The following is a 17,200-nucleotide window of genomic DNA, read 5'->3' as shown; positions in this document are numbered from 1 at the left end:
TATTCAGGATCTGAAAGACCCGCCTAGTGTTTTCTGGTGTTTTTCTTTCCCTGAGGCCATTTAAACCTACATCCCTCTTTTTTGGGGGGAAAGGTGTGGGGGGGGGAAGCCTACTTCAGAGAAACGGAGGAGTGAGAAGTGGACTCCCTTCTATTGATGCTATATTTTTAAAACTGAAAGATAGTGGACTGGGAAGAGGGAGGTGGAATATGGTCCAAACCAGCTCTGAACTGCAGGGAGCCAGAAGACTGATCAGGCAGCATTGCCCTCTCACTGTATCAGGTGGACCACCCTCTCAAATAATGAGCAAAAGCTTTCTAGCTATTGGGCAGGACTGCCCTGGACATCAGGGTAGTGTGTACCTATGGGACTACACTGGACCACTTAGCGACTCTCTGTGTAAGAATCCTTTTCCTGAATCCTTTCTAAGACAGCCAATTCCTGCATGCTCTGCTGACTGTGGCTCTAGTGAAGAGCTGTATCTTCTGGCAGGAACGGCATAGAGTACCCTGACCACCTACAGGGAAGGACCAAGAGAGGGCAGCTATAATGTAGCATTTATCCATCCCTACTTCACATGAAGAATAGATATCCCATTAATACTCTAAGAAATTAGGGTATAAACGTGTAAAAATATATTAGGAATATATCTAGGACTATGTGCATGTGGAAAAAAAAAAGACAGGGGAACCCTTTAATTTCCTGTTAACATGAAAAATCTCTCTGTTGGATGCCATTCTATCCTATTTTGCCCTGGAGCTGTACAGGACAAAACAGTTTTGATACCCGTGGTGCCCACTGTATCAAAGAGCATGCATACATATCTTATACAAATTGCCCTGACATAGCTCTGGGAGGAGGAAAATACATTCTCTGTGCAAACAGTGTTCCTTCCTCTGCCTCAGATATCTCTTTAACTCCTACCGGGGCAACTGTGGGGACTGGCCTAAACCAGCTCCAGGCCAGTTCTCCTCCCTTTGGATCATGCAGGGGACTTGGCAGCTGGATTCGTTACCCTTAACACTTATCAGGCCTCAGGAAGGCTACAAAAGTGACGAGGCTTTGTGCAACAGCGTCCTAAATTATATTCTGTATTGTGACTAGGAAGAAATTTAAAATAAACAATATAATTTTATACTGTGCCGTGCATGGACCACAAATTACAGGAGGAGGAATTACATGAAGAAAAATTCATCTCCAACGTTCCAATTATAGGTGTGGGGAGAAAACAATATATTTGTGAGAATTTGAAATGCAGAGCAGTTGGCATAGTTTTATTTTAAAATGATAAATATTTTCAGATCGAAGTGCAATTAGTAGTGAAAATGTCATGTAGTTTTACTATGTATGTTTGTTAATATGGCTAGCGTAACTCATTTAGGAGATGCCTGCAGTGCAGAGTCCTGTACCACATACATCATAAGCAAAAATACAGTACTTACACGTATATATAAAATGTACACAGAGACAACATTGCCAAACAGCCTTTTGGGACAGTTTAAAAGAATATCATTAATTTTTACTGTATACTTACACTTCTGGCTCAGTTCCAGCACTGGCTTTCTGTAAAAATCATTTCAAGTATAGAATTATGCTATTTGCTTGCAGCAACATCACAGGAACAGTAGTGAGCCATATGTTGCTACTTAGCAACTTGGTCTGTAAGTCCCAAAGCATGTACTGATTTGAAAATTGAACAGAAATGATAATTGTTGAGGCATGCTGTGAGGCAACTTGTCTTGGATTACTAAGCTATGCAGATGTTTGATGTTATATAGCAAAAGGAATAAAACTGTATTTTTCCTGTCCAATGGCTGAGCTTTTATTTATGTTAGCCTAAAGGGGATAAATTGATTAAAACCCTTAAAATAATATAAGGTTATGTTTTTCTGGATATGAACATTTTGCAGTAAACAGAAAGAACTGAAGTGCATGTCAGCATGCATCAGGACCCTCAAAATCCTGCCTGTATAGTCACATAATCCTTAAAACAGCCTAATGGAAACCCCTCAGTCTTTAGTGGTGCATACCATGACTGTCTGCCTACCTACCAAATAAGCCGTGTCAGATTCTGAAATTAGAAAATGATGCTCACGTCTGACTCAGTGAGCATGACCAATCAAAGCTAGAATAAAAGTTTCTGATAGAACCATGCATCTCATAACATGTGGGATTCATATTTTAGTTAACAGATGTGCATCCATCAAGGAAAGTGGAGAAATGAATTCACTCCTCAGTCTGTCAAGATTCAAACCCTCATCTCTGATCTTGCCAAGTTACTGAGAGTGGGAAGGAGCCTGCACTCCTCTCGCTGAGGTCAAGCAACTGCAAGGCTCATGAGAACAGATGCAAAATGGACACAGGAGAAAACTCTATGGATGAAGTGACTAGACTTTTTCTGGGAGAGAACATTTTCTCATTTCTTTATGGGATTATTTGTTTTACATCCAGTAACAGTGAAAGGAAAATGAACAAACAGTCCTGAAAACAGGGACCAGAAAATACAGTCCCATCCTTTTCTCTTCCTCCCCAGTAAGCTGTAGAAACTTTCACATTTTGTTTCCAGAGCAGTGAATATCATATTCTTTCCAGTTTTAACAAGCAGATTGGATGTTGAAACAGTAGTCAGTTCACCACTTTTGGGTGACCACCAAATGTTAATGCCTGAGATAGGAATGGTGCCTCATTACAGCTGGTGAAGACCTCACCAGTACTTTCAATGGGCAGCTGCTTTGCTCCTTTGAGGAATGACTAGCAGCAATCTACATCAGGAACAACAGGTTTGGGAGGGCTTCTCTTACAGTCCCAGGTTCTTGCTGAAACAAGAGAGAGGCAGGTTTCCAACACACCCTGGCTTCCTGCTCCTAGTGTGGATTTTTGTCCCCTTTTTTAAAAAAATATCATTATTATTACAGGCTTTCACATATATTCACTTAAAAACCCACTGCAATGGTGTGAGTGCCAGGAGAGAATCACAGTAAGGGCGAGGAAGGTTTGGCAGCCCAAGGCTGACAGCTTCTTTCAAATAGGCACAGGGGGCTGTTTGACCCATGTGCACTTGATAAAATACTGTGCCTGTCAATGGAGCTACTGCTTGCCAGATCCCCCAGCACAGGACAGAGTTTTGACACCTGCCTCTGGGTTTTGAACCCCACCTGGGAGCCAGACCCCAAAGAGCTTGGCTTTGCCATAGTGAGGTTTTAAATCTGTGAGCCCTTTCTTGGTTCCAGCCCCTAGTAGGCATTCAGGGTTTTCTGTCATCTTTGAATTTGGAAATGTCACATTTGATAGATTTTTTTTCACTTGAAGACAAAATCATTTGCACTTAAAATATCTAGGCCTGGATCTTTAAAGGTACTTTAATCACCTTACTTCCACTGAACTCAGTGAGTGTTAGATGCATAAATATCTCTGAGGATCTGGGCCTTGTTAGCACATGTAGAAACTGCATAAAAGATTAAAACTTATACTCTTGATTTTTCAATATGCCATTTAAATTATTTAAACTACATGCATGCACAGTACAAAAATATCAACAGAAGAAAAATAATTTTGATGTACAATGTAGATTTGCAATTCTTTATTCAAAACTATTTAAGACAGACATAATGATTCTCTGAAAGGTAGCAGCTGCCTTATAACAGCAATCATTCACAGAGTTTGTATTTCTACTGTTTCAAACAAATTCAATTAGCCCTTGCACTTCAAAACCCTTACGGCATAAATGAGATGATACTAGGCTGCTTTAATCTAATAGTAATACTAAAACTTGTCAGTACAGTTTTGGGATTAATGGTTAGAGAAAAATTAATAATATAATTTTTCATTTTTTAATCAAACAGTTCTATTCTAAACTACCTCTGCATCTTGGAGGGTTCCTAGCTGAATAAGTTCAATCACACACAAATCCTAACCTCAAAGTACAGTTGGTCTCTAAAGGTATTTCAGATTAACTTCCCAGAAGTCTGGGAAGAAACATGGTGGAACATTTTAAAGATGGTCTTTTTGATGCAACAGTGTAGCTCGTCTCATGCAACCTCCTGCTTCCCTGCCCCCAAGTGAACCTGTATACCTGAAAAACCCTATTTCATGAAGACATTTAGCTCTGAATGTACTGTCACTTCCCAAAGTTCTTGATTCCTAAATTAAATCCTGCTCATCTACACACATTTACTATGCATGCAAACTTAATTTCCCACCTGATGAGAGCTCTTCGCATAATCCTACTAGTCCTGTCAGGAAGGGGTATATCAGACTAGCCACTCCTGGATCTGTGTTATTGCATGACCTAGACCTCAAGTCTGTTTATTCAGGGCAATTTCTGACACAATGTAACAGACCTGCACCACTATAACCATCATTTACTAATGTGGAATTAAACTGACCAGAACATGTGACGTAAATGAAAATTTCTCTCCTACACATAGATGTAGCTACAGGTAGGCAAATCAAAAATTTCAAAACTATTTTTGCTTTTTAAAAAGTAATTAAAAGATTTTATTTGTTCATTCTTAGGAATCTATAGTATCTTAGGGTTCAAGTGGAAAGGTGGAAGATCTTTTAAATACACAGTTAGTATCAGAATTCAGTGTTTCCCAAAAGGTAAAGGATTTAAAAATATCTGTAAAGAATCCGTATCACATTAAACCTTTTGGGCTGCAAGCTACAAAAGACATTGCCTTAACCCCACTGCTAATCATGTAACACTGGCAACATTCCTCAGCCATTCGATTAGTGTTAAAAATGCAATTTTTCAGCTAGAACTGGCCTATGAGTGATAATTAATGCTATTTGTGACATGTGCAGCTTATAATGATTAACTTGTCTGCAGTCAGAGAAACAAATAATGTGCACCTGTGAAGACTTTAATTCCTGAAGGTAAAACAACTGTTTAGGAAAGATCATGCTGGCAAAACAGCTGCTTGCATTCTGGAGAGGAAACAAGGTAGTATCTTTCAACAAACGCCAACTCTGGTGTTTTATCAGCTCTATCTCATTAACTGGAAACAAGGCTTAAATGCTTTGTTTATAAATTATGATTATTCCTGATTGCAGCAGTTACTGATAGTGCCACTCATTTGCAATGCAACTCTTTGAATTTGTTTAATTACAATTTGAAACAAGGCAGAGAAGATTAATTAACCCACCTGGCTGGCTGGCACATAGTCCTGGCTCGGCTCTGTCATACTCATATACATGTTCTCACTGTCAAACTGCAAAAGAAATAATAGTAAACATTTAGCAAATTTGAATATTTTTCAGCATTGACTGAAAAAAACAGTAGCCATAAAATAATATTACAGCCTGGTTTTAGAGACTTGTAATTGCATGTGTGCATCTTGTCTTTGATGTTCCTGTTGTCATCCTTATTGACCCTGTATGTCAGTGATTTGGAGTAATTAGCGCTCTAGTAATTACAGCTAGCGAGTAAGAAATGAATGGTTTCCTTTCATCCGCAATCTGTTTTAAAACAAAATGGCTCATTTTGTGCACCATGTATACATATTGCTGTTGGTTGTAATGAAGTACTAAGTGAATTGCACAGTTACTGAGAAAAGGAAGATGAGAATAGAAACTGCACTAAAATGCATCTTAATGGATTCCAACTTCAGCTTCTGAACAGAACAAGAGTTGAAATTTCAAAACAAATTAAAACCCCTCTTATTGAAATGTTGCCATATCACAAAGCAAAGACATTTCCAGAAAGCTTTCAGCCATCTGAATGCATGAAACAGCATACCTCCTGACTGTATGGTGTAAAAGGATAGTTTGCTCAATGTGTGAATAAAATAAACATTCATAATCAGAATTGAAAAAATACCCTTCCATAAATGATAAATACCATTCCTGGAAACGTATACAAAGCTTTTTTTTTTTTTTTTTTTTTTGGCTTTTCTCCCCTCAGCTGCAGTTAAGAAGTAACAGAAGTGTGACAGAAAGGAGATGATTAAAATCTGAAGGTCTAGATGGAGGAAAACTGTCAGAACTGAATCCTCATCCTGTACCAATACAAAGAAGTATAAAACTATTGATTTCTTATGTAATCTGGAAAATGTCCCCACAGAACCCTTGTCACACGCGCTCAAGTGGTGGTGCCAACAGGGCAGCTATAGTCCCAGTGTCTGCTCAGGAGGTAGGGAAAAATCTTTTCAAACCTTTCAAGTAGAAATGAACAACAGCAGGAATCCCCATCCCCAGTCATCAACCTCAAATTTCCAGCTGTTATGAGGTCTGTTTGAAATAACTTTCACCTGACCCCTCCTGTGAATGCTTAGAGTGACATATTTTGGACATGAGTCATTATTTTTGATGACATGGCAGCTTTTTTATAAAGCCCCACTGTTGAGCTTGCTCTGCTCCTACAGAAGGTGGCAGTGAAACACCCCATGGACATTGCTCGATCCATGCTGAGTTCAGGATATTCTACCTGCAAGGTGCAGTATATTCAATTAGACCAAGGTGGCAAAGTCAAACTGTGGATTTGGCAGATAGCTCCACCAGTTTTTGCTGAGGTGGCTGAACAGGTTTCGGCTTCCAGCTGTTCATCCTCTTTCCCTGCCAGAGGCTACAAGGCTTGTAACAGCATTAGTAGAAATGAACAACTGCCAGCTCCTGGCACAACAGTTGATGGTCTGCCTTTCCTGGCCAGAGCTACTTAATAGATCGTCATAGCCTATCTGTCAGAAGTCCTAGTTTCATGGGAGGGAAAGGATTATGTCATGGGCACAGATCTGCCATAGGGAGTATTTCTGAAGTTTGATGGAATAGAGGTAGTTGGATTAGATCATAAAAATAGGGACTGATGTTTCTTTCTTTATTGTTTCTTGTTTACATTTGTCATTTCTTTCACTTTCTCATTCAAGAATATTAGCATTCAAAGTAGAGACTGGGGAGAATCTTTTAGTGTCTGGATTGTTTGCACACTGGAAAAAATGCATTGTTTCTTCTCCTCAGATGGACAGGTGAAATTCTGAAGAGAGATTTTACAGCCTGCGGTTGGAAACCAAGTGCTCCAGTGCAAGGCCTACAGGAGCTCAACTTATTCAGCTTGTCAGACAAAAGGCTGAAAGGTGCCTTGATCACTGCGATTGGTATTTACACCCCGGAAAGATGTCTGATAGCAAGATGTCAGCCTTCCTGACAGTGGTATAATGAGAGCTAGTATTGAGAAATGGGAGTTAGAGAAATTCAGTCCTGAACTAAGATACAAGTTCCTACTTTGGAAGGTAATTAAGCTTTATGTCAACAGCAAATTCCTCATTTCTCAGATATTTTAAAACTAAGTTAGATACCTTTTTCAGAAAAGATGCATCCCATATGATATTTATAAGAAATCCTATGGGCAGTATAGTTACACTGGCTGGCTATGGTAGTTCTATCTGCCCTGGAAATCATGATTCCTTAAGTCTCCTGTTTTGAATTTCCCTCATTATCTTCATATATTTGCTGCACTACATTGCAAACACTGCTATAATTGAAATAGTATGTTGCATGTGTTTAGGTGCAATGAACATAAAGAAATTTCTTTCCTTATCTGCATACTAGATACAGTCTACATACAGTCAATGGTTATTTCAATTTGTTTTGTTTTCCATAAAACCCAAGCCCGTGATTTAAGAATCTTTATGAAGTATACTAGTCTTCCAGGTAACTCCCTCTTTTGGATGTTTGGTCATCTGTCCTTCCAAACTTGCAATCACCAAATCTGCGTTCACAGAAAATTTTCCCTAAGGTATTTTTCTGTGAAACCTGGAAATTTTAATCATTCTGTGTGTTGTTCTTGGATTACGTGCCTACCTGATATGTGTCTTGCTACCAGAGGTGCCTCCAGCACTGACAGGATCTTGGATCTTAGCCTTTCCTGTTCACTGCTTGTGGCCCTCTACTTAGCTTTGGAATGCTTTTGTTCTACCATGGTCTATGGGCTTAATGTGAACATGTACCAGCGAAACCGAAACCCAAAAGTATACCTAAAGTTACCTCATTTGGCTTGGCCTTAAATGAGAAACGACCTTCTGCAACGTTTTGGATTGATATGTTAGGAAATATCTCAGAAAAATATATTCATGCATAATGTCTGTAAATCCGAGTGACCTGTTAACATCTAAAAATACCTAACAGCTGTTTATTATTTAATTTTTTCATTATTCAAACATGGAATTTAGTCACTGCAGTATTTAGCATCTGCTTGTTAGAAGTATGTGTAAGATGTTGTGTAATACATTGTATGGTTCAGTAAGTTTTGATGCAATGTGTATTTTTTGTACTGTTTATATTTGCAGGATGCGGGCTATAATGTATTAGCTGATACCAACACTGTTACCATCTTATTATTTGTACTACATATACAGATATATAAATTATTATCTGTCCTCAGTCTAGCGCAGTGTGGTGCACGGCTTCTTGGCAGTTCCTAAGATTTCAGATGTGAGCCTGAAAAACACTCATAAACTCAAATGACAAAGCATATGCACATGCAATTCTTGCAGCAGGTATTGTCAGGAGATGCCTTCTTCAAGTTCTCAGTGTTTACTAAGATGTTCATAAAATAGTGAAAATATGATACTTTTTTTTTATACCAAAATTAAACAAAATGTTTACTTCAACGCTGGGTTGTTTATTCATCATCCCCTTTCCCAAATACCAAAGCAATGTGGAATACGGATGACCTATGATGACCTATACATCTCACCCCAGTAAAAAAAAAAGGTAGACAAGCCTTCAATAACAAGTTCAAGGACACTGATGCAGCACATTGTATCTGTGCCCATCTTGGCCAAAAGTGACTATCCCACATCAAAACAATAAACTGAGAAAAAAATGCCAACGATTTGATCAGCTGGAAGGTCCTACTTTTATTTGTTTCCCATGTGTTTCAGAAGCTTCCAGAACACACCCCTAACCCCCAGAAATAAATATTGAATCATTTCACCTTCAATACACTGCTTTGTAAGATGCAGGCTCTGCAGCATGTCAACTCTCAACAACTCTCCTCCAGGACAGCTTAACTCATACTACATCCACACTGAAATCAGCTTTACAAGTGAGGTGATTTATGCAAAAGTAGTTCAAACAACCTAACTGGATCAGACAGTGAGTGAAAAGATCAGCAGATATGACCCAAAGATGCCTCCAACCACCTTTTTCTTCCAGGTTATACTCCATGCCTCCAAAATTGTCTTCTTTTACTCATCATCCCCAGGTGTACAAGAAGCTTGTACTCCCTAAACTTCCCTGACACTCTCTGTGATTGATTTCAAGCAAAGAAACTGCACAAGCATCACTTAACATGTGGATGATTCATCCAAACAGAACAGACGAAATACAAAGGCAGGCAGTTAAATGAACTGTCTTTTATGAACCTATGTATGATGTATATATATCATATGACATTTCATCTAAAGCTTGCCCAACGTGTCTCCAAGATCCTTCAGTATCATTAAGGGCAGATTTCAAAATCTTTCATTTTAATCTATTAAAAGTGAATGCTAATACAATACTCCAATGTATGATAATAACTACTCCTGACAACATTTCTTTTCATATTAAAATGTAACTGCATGAGAAGTTTGGGTGAGAGCAAACTAAGAACATGACTGCACTGCAATATGAAAAGATATATAACTGAGAGCTGGTTTTAATATATATTCAGAATTGCATCATAGCCTTTATTTAAATTATTATTATAAGTAAAACATACAGGCCACACAATGGCATGGCCAGTTAGAATCTCCCCTAGAATAACCCTAAGACAAGTTGTAGTGGTCAGCAACCAACATGCGCAAAATACCCAAGTGCTGTTATTAAAGGCAATTTAAACATGTAAGTTAGCAACGTAATTACAGAAACACCGCAGAAACACTGGCTGACTGTTACTGATGCAAGAGCTATGACAGAGTTCAGCAAATGTCCAGAGTTGTTGAGAGAAGTCAGGGTTTATTTTGCTCCTTTTTCACCCAGAGTTTTCAACTTCTGATGGACTTGCGTATTTCCTTTCTCTTTGCATTCGTACATATATGTGCCCTAAGTTCTGCAGGCATACTTGTATTAGAGAAAAGCAAAAAAATCAAGCACATGGATCTTTGAGCTTCTTCTAGTTCATACCAAAGTGCGTAACAGCATAATAGTACTACACCTTGTACAACTGCAGTGTAGGTAGGGGAGCATGACGAATACTAGTCCATAAGGCTTTTGATGCCACAACAAGCTTAAGGGTGATGTATGGAGCGGAAGCAACTTTGGACACTGTTTTGTGGACAAATTTATTTCAACAGTGATATCCTGAGATTAGGAGATTAAAGGAGAAGATGCAAGGGGAGAGATGATTAAAATGGTGAAAGTTGTTGTATTTAATAAGTTCAGCTCCTGGGTAAAGCTACTTGGACTCGACATCCCACTTTCTTCAAAGGATGTTACAGATATTCAAAGCCCGTCTTATTAAGCACATAATATAAATATAAATTTCTCCCATCTTAGATTGGAACTGGAATCTAGATTTAAATTTAAACTTTAGCTATACCTTTTAACCAGTTTATGTTGCTCTGATGGCACCTCAGCACAATTCTTGTGCTTCATTTTAAGAAAATGTTGCAATAACATTGTGTAAAAAGATTATTTCTTTCTAGTGATTTAATGATTTTAGTGCTTACATCTTATAGATATAATTTGTAACTTATGTTATCTAAAAGCCGCTAATCCTGAAAAACCTTTAAAGCTAGGTAATTGTGTTTATTTTAAACTAAATGCCAAGACTGGGCATTGTCTCAGGTTGCTCGATGACAGAGGAATATTTTTTTTTTACTCAAAGCTCCTGAAATATGACTAAAATAATGATGGGATACAATGTAAATCATCAAATAGCTATGCTAAAGAAACAGTTGATCTTGTTACGACAACCATTAAAGGTAAAACCAGAGATGCTCTGTAAACATTATTACATGATGGAAAATCCCTTTCTTGACACGGTTTGGCAGAGTGGTATGTCTGTATTAAATTGAAACTCCATTTTGTCTCCTGAACTCCATTTTGTATGCTGTACGGAACACATGTTTAAATTTGCGCAAGACAGGTTACAGTAATGCATTCCAGACAGCCATCCTTCCCGGGAAAGGGGCTTGACACCTTGCTGAAGGATTATCACAGGAAAATTGTCAAAAAACAATCTAGTACTATCAACTTTGATTGTGTCTGTTCTGCTCCCTCCTTCTAGGATTGTTTTTCAAAAGAGGAGAACACTGAAATACTATGAGATTGGGTGAAAATGCCTGGATGGAGCACCATGGCAAAAAGAAATGAAATTTCACTGCAGAGCTGGATGTCCCTGTATGGCCAAAAAAAGGTGATTACTGCAGACTGGCAGACATAGAGAAGTCCAGTCCCGCCTGGAACACTAAGAGCCCTCCAGGTCACAGAAAGTTTGATGTGCTAACCATTAGAGAGGAGATGGCATGTATTATTATTGTTATTAATTTTAATTAATTTTCAGGTGTAAAGTAGTTATATGCTGTCCAAAGAGTAAACCAGGAAAATAGAGTATGATATGTTTAATTAATCCAAGTATGGTGATGTGTGGGCTAGACATACTGGAGTTGGGAATGAATCTGCCCCAGTCTTGACGGCTCCCCGGAGAGTGGGAGTGAGCCACAAGGTGGGTGAGCACTGGCAGCGAGCCCCAGAGCAGGAAGCGAGGGTGCTGCTTCACAAGGAAATGCTGGCAGACAATTCCTATACTTGGAAAGAGCCAGAAACAGCAACGTTCTCTCTGCCCGCAGCACCCAACGGACTTTGATACATTCAGTGCTTGGATCAAAACGTGATAGAGCTTGAAGACTAGAATTGCACTGAGTCTTTTCTACAGCCTGGCTTTCAAAGAGAATATGTTTTGAAGATACCGTGCTTGATTCTCCTAGAATGAGACCATTTTTGTCTCATTTTCCATTTATAACACATACTATTGCCTCAAAAAGTAGAGGCAGTGCTGTCAGTTTTGTCTCAGATTTTTATGCCTATGCCATAAATATCCAACCCAGACCTTCCACCATTGCGTTCCCCAAGCTCTCTCACTGTTTATTGCTCTCACTGCACGAAAGAGGAGGAACCAGAGGGTTTGCTGATTACGTTCTTCAACGTGGCAAGCTGGCTGAATATCTAAATACACACTGGTAGTTAAAAGCTGAATGATGGTACTACAGCATTTGTGTTTTTCCTACACTTAATAGAGGTTAATGTGGAACTGGAGAGGAGGTGAAGGGGAGTGTTTAGCTTCCCGCTTGGAGCCTGCATGTGTCAATGCCTGACAGAGCCTTGAAGTTGTTAGCCTGCATGCAGAGCTCTAGCTGAATGAGGTTACAGTGCTGAGCACAGCGGGCTAATAGAAGTAGGATCAGACTGATAGGAGGAGTGGCAGAGTCCAGGCACAGCAGAGTGTATCAAAGACAGCCCAGGGGAGAGCGGGTACTGTATTAGTCCTTTGTGTACATTTAAATGGAAGACAGTGAGCATGCAGAGATGAACTCTGAACTCTCTCAGCTAGGCTCCTGCTCCTTTTAACCTTGGGTGTGTAAATAACATAAAATAAAAAAAAACCCAAACCAACGCGCTGTAGTCTGGACTCCTATGCTAACCTGTCTCTTACATATTGAACACTCATTAAATAAACATACTGAGATCAAAGTGGCAAGTGCTTTTGTTATTATTTTACTTAATCCATGCTAAATTATAGATGTAGCCACACACTGGGAAAATTGGGTGATAAGGTAGAAAGGTTTAAACACCTAAGATTACACCTTTCTTTTTCTGCCCACAGTAACTGAGGAAGTCTGTAAAACTGGTAGGCTTATAATATTTTCAAACCCCAACACACCTGGCCAATTTCACAACAAGGTCTGATCCTGCATCAGGGAAAGTGAAGGGAATAGCGCCATTGCCATTTGAACGGGAAGTAGATCAGGTAGAATGGTAAGGTAATAGGGCCCTTCTTACTTTGAGTTTCAGACTAATCTTTGTCTGTATTAATCTCTGCTTCATCATTTGAAATGGTAGATTATGTAATAAAACACAGGAAAGCTTAAAAAAAAGGATGTACAGAGATCAGACAGATGACTAAAAAAGCATTTTTTTATATCCATATCCATCCCCCCTGTGGAGGCTCCACGGACCTTAGTGAATGAGCTTTGCACAACTAGGACAAAACCATTCCTTTGCATGACTACAGCAGGAGCTGTGTGCGGAGACCCATGGACAGAATTTGACCCACTATGTTATTTACAGAGTGAATGGGGTATATATAGTTCCCATAGGAAAGCGCGTCTGCTTCTACACAGCAGAATCCTAGGGGCCAGAACAACATTAACAACAAAAGCACAAACAAAATAAATTCCATTAATATTCCTATGACAGAGGGTCTTGAAATGTAAACTAAATGTAACAATTGCCAGGTAACTAGGAAATCTTGCCTGAATACTGCTATGACTCACCCCAAACCATCGCATACTTATAAATCCATGGTATACTTAGGAATCCAATTTTAAAAAGTTATTGAAAGGCTTGATCGTCTAAGAACCTAAGCATTCAAGACCAATGCAGCAGGTCACTGAGCAAATGCATAACATGCATTAAAATTATCCCATTGAAGGGGATAACAGTGTGAGAGTATATAACATCAAGGACCCATTCAAATATGTGGTATGATAGGACCCAAGAGCTCAGAAGTTTACAGGAAGAGGCATAAAATACTGAGTTATGTGCCAAACTCAAATGGGACAAATCAGATTAAATTTCTGGTAAACCAAGTTATTTAGAACAGTCTGATGGGATCTCATTAGGCATAACTAATTCAGATCTAGAGAGAGTGATAACAAAAACGACTCATCGCAAAGATTTAGCTAAACACAGACATCTGTTAAATGACAAGGGTGTTGTAGGGCTGATACACAATTATAGTTTACCAAAACAGCTACCACAGCACCCACGTGGACAATCCTAATTTCATCCACAGTTACTCTGGTATATGAGGGGTTCCATTGATTTCAACAGAAGAATGTCACACACGTGTATTTCTCAGCCTGCATCAGACAAGAAGCTGAAGCCCCATTCATGTTCAAAAGAGGAATTTGAAGCAACAAGAGTTTTTATGTGAACAGTTGCAACAAAGATTTAAAAGTTTGACAAGGCTTGTAGCTTGACTTACTAGTTTGCTAGGATGGTTTACAGATCAAGCTGAGATACACTGGCAGGGCAATATAGAGAAGTCTTCAGTATTCTGTCACAAAACAGGTCATTCAAAGGTAGATGTGGTTAGAAATGTTAAAAATTTTACTCAAAAGCAGAAGAGGAAAAGTTGGTTTACCGTTTTTTTCCTTATCAACTTCAGTGAAGATGTGTCCTTGATGTAATGAAATTACTCATCGGTTCTCAAAAATTCTGTTTTCTTTCTACAACTTTTAAGATAAAATTTGACCTTCAAGTTCATTTTATGACTGAATTATTCCATGCTGTTTTCATCTTTTGTTTCTATTTTATCAAGTAGCATTTATAAAAGCCTTTTTTTGTTAGAGTCTGCAATGGTGTTTCCTTTACAAATTTAATGTATTTTCTTTTAAGAGAACAAAAGACATGTCTGTGGAAATATATTTCAACTTTTTCTTAGTTTTGAAGGTAAAGAGCTAAAATATAAGTTACAGTTATACATGCCACAGTCTTGCTAAGCCCTTTAAAGACAAAAAATATCCCACATGCTCCTCTCTCCTACTTGAAGAAAGAGTGCTACCCTCAGTGGTGGCTGCTGCTGCTTTTCCCATCAATACCCTCTGAATCTATTACTGTTGTACATTCCTCACAGCAAATCAGATAGCAAAAGTTACTCAAACCTGGCATTATCAACACCATGGCTGTTGTCTTTCCAAGAGGCCATGCATATCAGCATGAAGCAGTCACATTAACGCTGGAAGGAAGATCTCTGGGCAGGCAAATCTATCCCCTGAATAATAGCAGAATAAGTTTCACACAGCATCCGTGAAAGCTTATTGTCAACTCCTTCCTTGGATACAACTCCAGCAATCGTATTTCCATGAATCTTCCCCTCTTGGTTCAAACTTTTCAACAATTTTACTTTTTTATCTTAAGACCTTTTTTCATTCTTCCAGTCTGCTGAGACTAATGATTCCTACCTTTTAACAACGCCCTGAACACACTTAAGACAGATACTCTGTCTTCTTTTTCAGGAAACCTATTTTAAATTCCTTTAACCTTCTCTGACAACATGCTTTTTTTCCCAAACAATTCTTCATTTGTAACTACTTGAGTGCTTCCATTTACTGATGCCCTTTTCACCATCTCATATGCTGTCCAAAATGTACCTATTGCTCTAGCTAGCTATGGACAAATCTGAATAGGTTCTCTATTCCCACGGCTCATCTAGAGTATGGGTACGCACCAGCTTCTTCCTCCCAGTGTATTTTATTTAGAAAATGCTTTGGTTTTCCCCAGTCATTAATAAATGAAACCTCTGAAAGCTTCTCCTGACCTACACAGTAGCATGTAAAGTTACCAGATAATTAAGGTAGATAACATGATCTGTGACAAATGGTGAAGATCTATGCTCCATGGATTTTGGCCCAAGTCAGAGCTGTATGTTTTCAAATAAAGCATTTCCTTAAACATTTTAGATGAAAAAAGACACTTTTGCCAGAAGAATGTGGCAGTTCAAGCACACAGCAGCATTGTGGGAAACCCTGTGTGAATCCTAAGATTTTCTGTTTAAAAAGCAGCACTTCTGTATTTCAAGGGGTTTGTTGTTACATTGGTGTCATAGTCCAGTTCAAAAATGCTGACAACCACTTTGCTACAACTGGTAGTTTAATGCCAGCCAAGGTGAGGGGAGCCTATGACCACCTTGTCTGAAACTCCTCTCCTAGCCATGGGGTGCAGAGTACCTGCACACCTCTCAGCAGCTATATATGTGGAATGACTGGTAATGAATCACTACCTACTCTGCCATTCCCTCATATACCAGTTGTGCAACACAGCCACAGACTGGGGATAGTCTTCCCATATCACTTTCTGTGGCTGTTTTAGCTTCCTAAAAATATTTGATGATGTACACTTGAATTAATCTCTTTCACATCTAGCTGAGTGCTCTCCCCCACAGGACTTTATTTTCTGGTATTGGTTTTTCCAACTTTGAACAGAAATCACATCCCGGCCCTAAGAAATTCTTCTTAAGGAAGAACATAAAGAAACCTAGTGATTATTGTTCTGTCAAATGAATATTGGCTATACTATGTATCTTCAAAATTTCCAGCCTTATGTACTTCTGAAGTCCCTGAATGCAGCAAAACAAGCTGAGCTCTGTTATTTTGGAAATGGCCATGCACAGACCTGAGGAAGTGCTTCATTTTCACTGCTTACCATGAAAGGAGCTCCAGTGCAGGCTCCTTACTGGCCAGCCGGGCTGTGATTCACTACCAGCCATTCCCCATATATAGCTGCCCAGATGTATGCAGGTACTCTGCACCCCATGGCTAGGAGAGAAGTTTCAGACAAGGTGGTCACAGGCTCCCCTCACCTTGGCTGGCATTAAACTACCAGTCGTAGCAAAGTGGTTGTCAGCATTTTTGAACTGGACCATGACACCAATGTAACAATAAACCCCTTGAAATACAGAAGTGCTGCTTTTTAAACAGATACTCTTACAATTCACACAGTGTAGCCTGTGCTTCAGTGCACTGAAATAGAAGCAAAACTTCGTATTTGCTAATCTTCCTATAATTATAACAATCTATGTTATAACCACTGTTAATGAGCTAACATAATTTGTAAATAAATGTACAACAATGTGATTAAAGCTTGATGAAGCTGTTCTTATGCTTTTATGATATAAAAATGACTTCTTATTAGCTTTTGATGTTTCATTTTCCCCACAGCATCACAATATCTGCTTCTGTTTTTCCCAGTTGTACAATAATTGTTAACTTCAGCGATCTCATAGCCTAGTCAGACTCTTTAGCCATTTGACTAATCAATGAAAGTACTCTGTAACAGTAATGTCATGGAAAATATGCCTTTTCATTTTAGTGCCCCATATTATATTCTCTCACCTCTCTGTGTAAACCACTGAATTATTAATATACCATCCTCCAGATTTGATAAAATCTGTGATGAAAATTATCATAATCTCCTATGCCTAAAGACCATTAAATGA

At 38.8% G+C, this 17,200-nt stretch overlaps 1 protein-coding gene across 3 annotated transcripts in view; it reads right to left on the bottom strand.

Annotated features, from left to right (window-relative positions):
• TOX (thymocyte selection associated high mobility group box) overlaps window positions 1–17,200 on the bottom strand; it is a 231,268-nt gene that overhangs the window by 110,831 nt on the left and 103,237 nt on the right. For all 3 annotated transcript variants that reach the window (XM_030501033.1, XM_030501040.1, XM_030501024.1), the window contains exon 2: window positions 5,148–5,213. In XM_030501033.1, the coding sequence (XP_030356893.1) occupies window positions 5,148–5,213 (66 nt within the window). The remainder of the gene's footprint in view (window positions 1–5,147; window positions 5,214–17,200) is intronic.

This window comes from Strigops habroptila, chromosome 1, assembly GCF_004027225.2.
Source record: "Strigops habroptila isolate Jane chromosome 1, bStrHab1.2.pri, whole genome shotgun sequence".
Lineage (NCBI taxonomy): Eukaryota > Metazoa > Chordata > Aves > Psittaciformes > Psittacidae > Strigops > Strigops habroptila.
The sequence above is the reverse complement of the archived record's forward strand: the minus strand, read 5'-3'. Positions and strand labels throughout refer to the sequence as shown.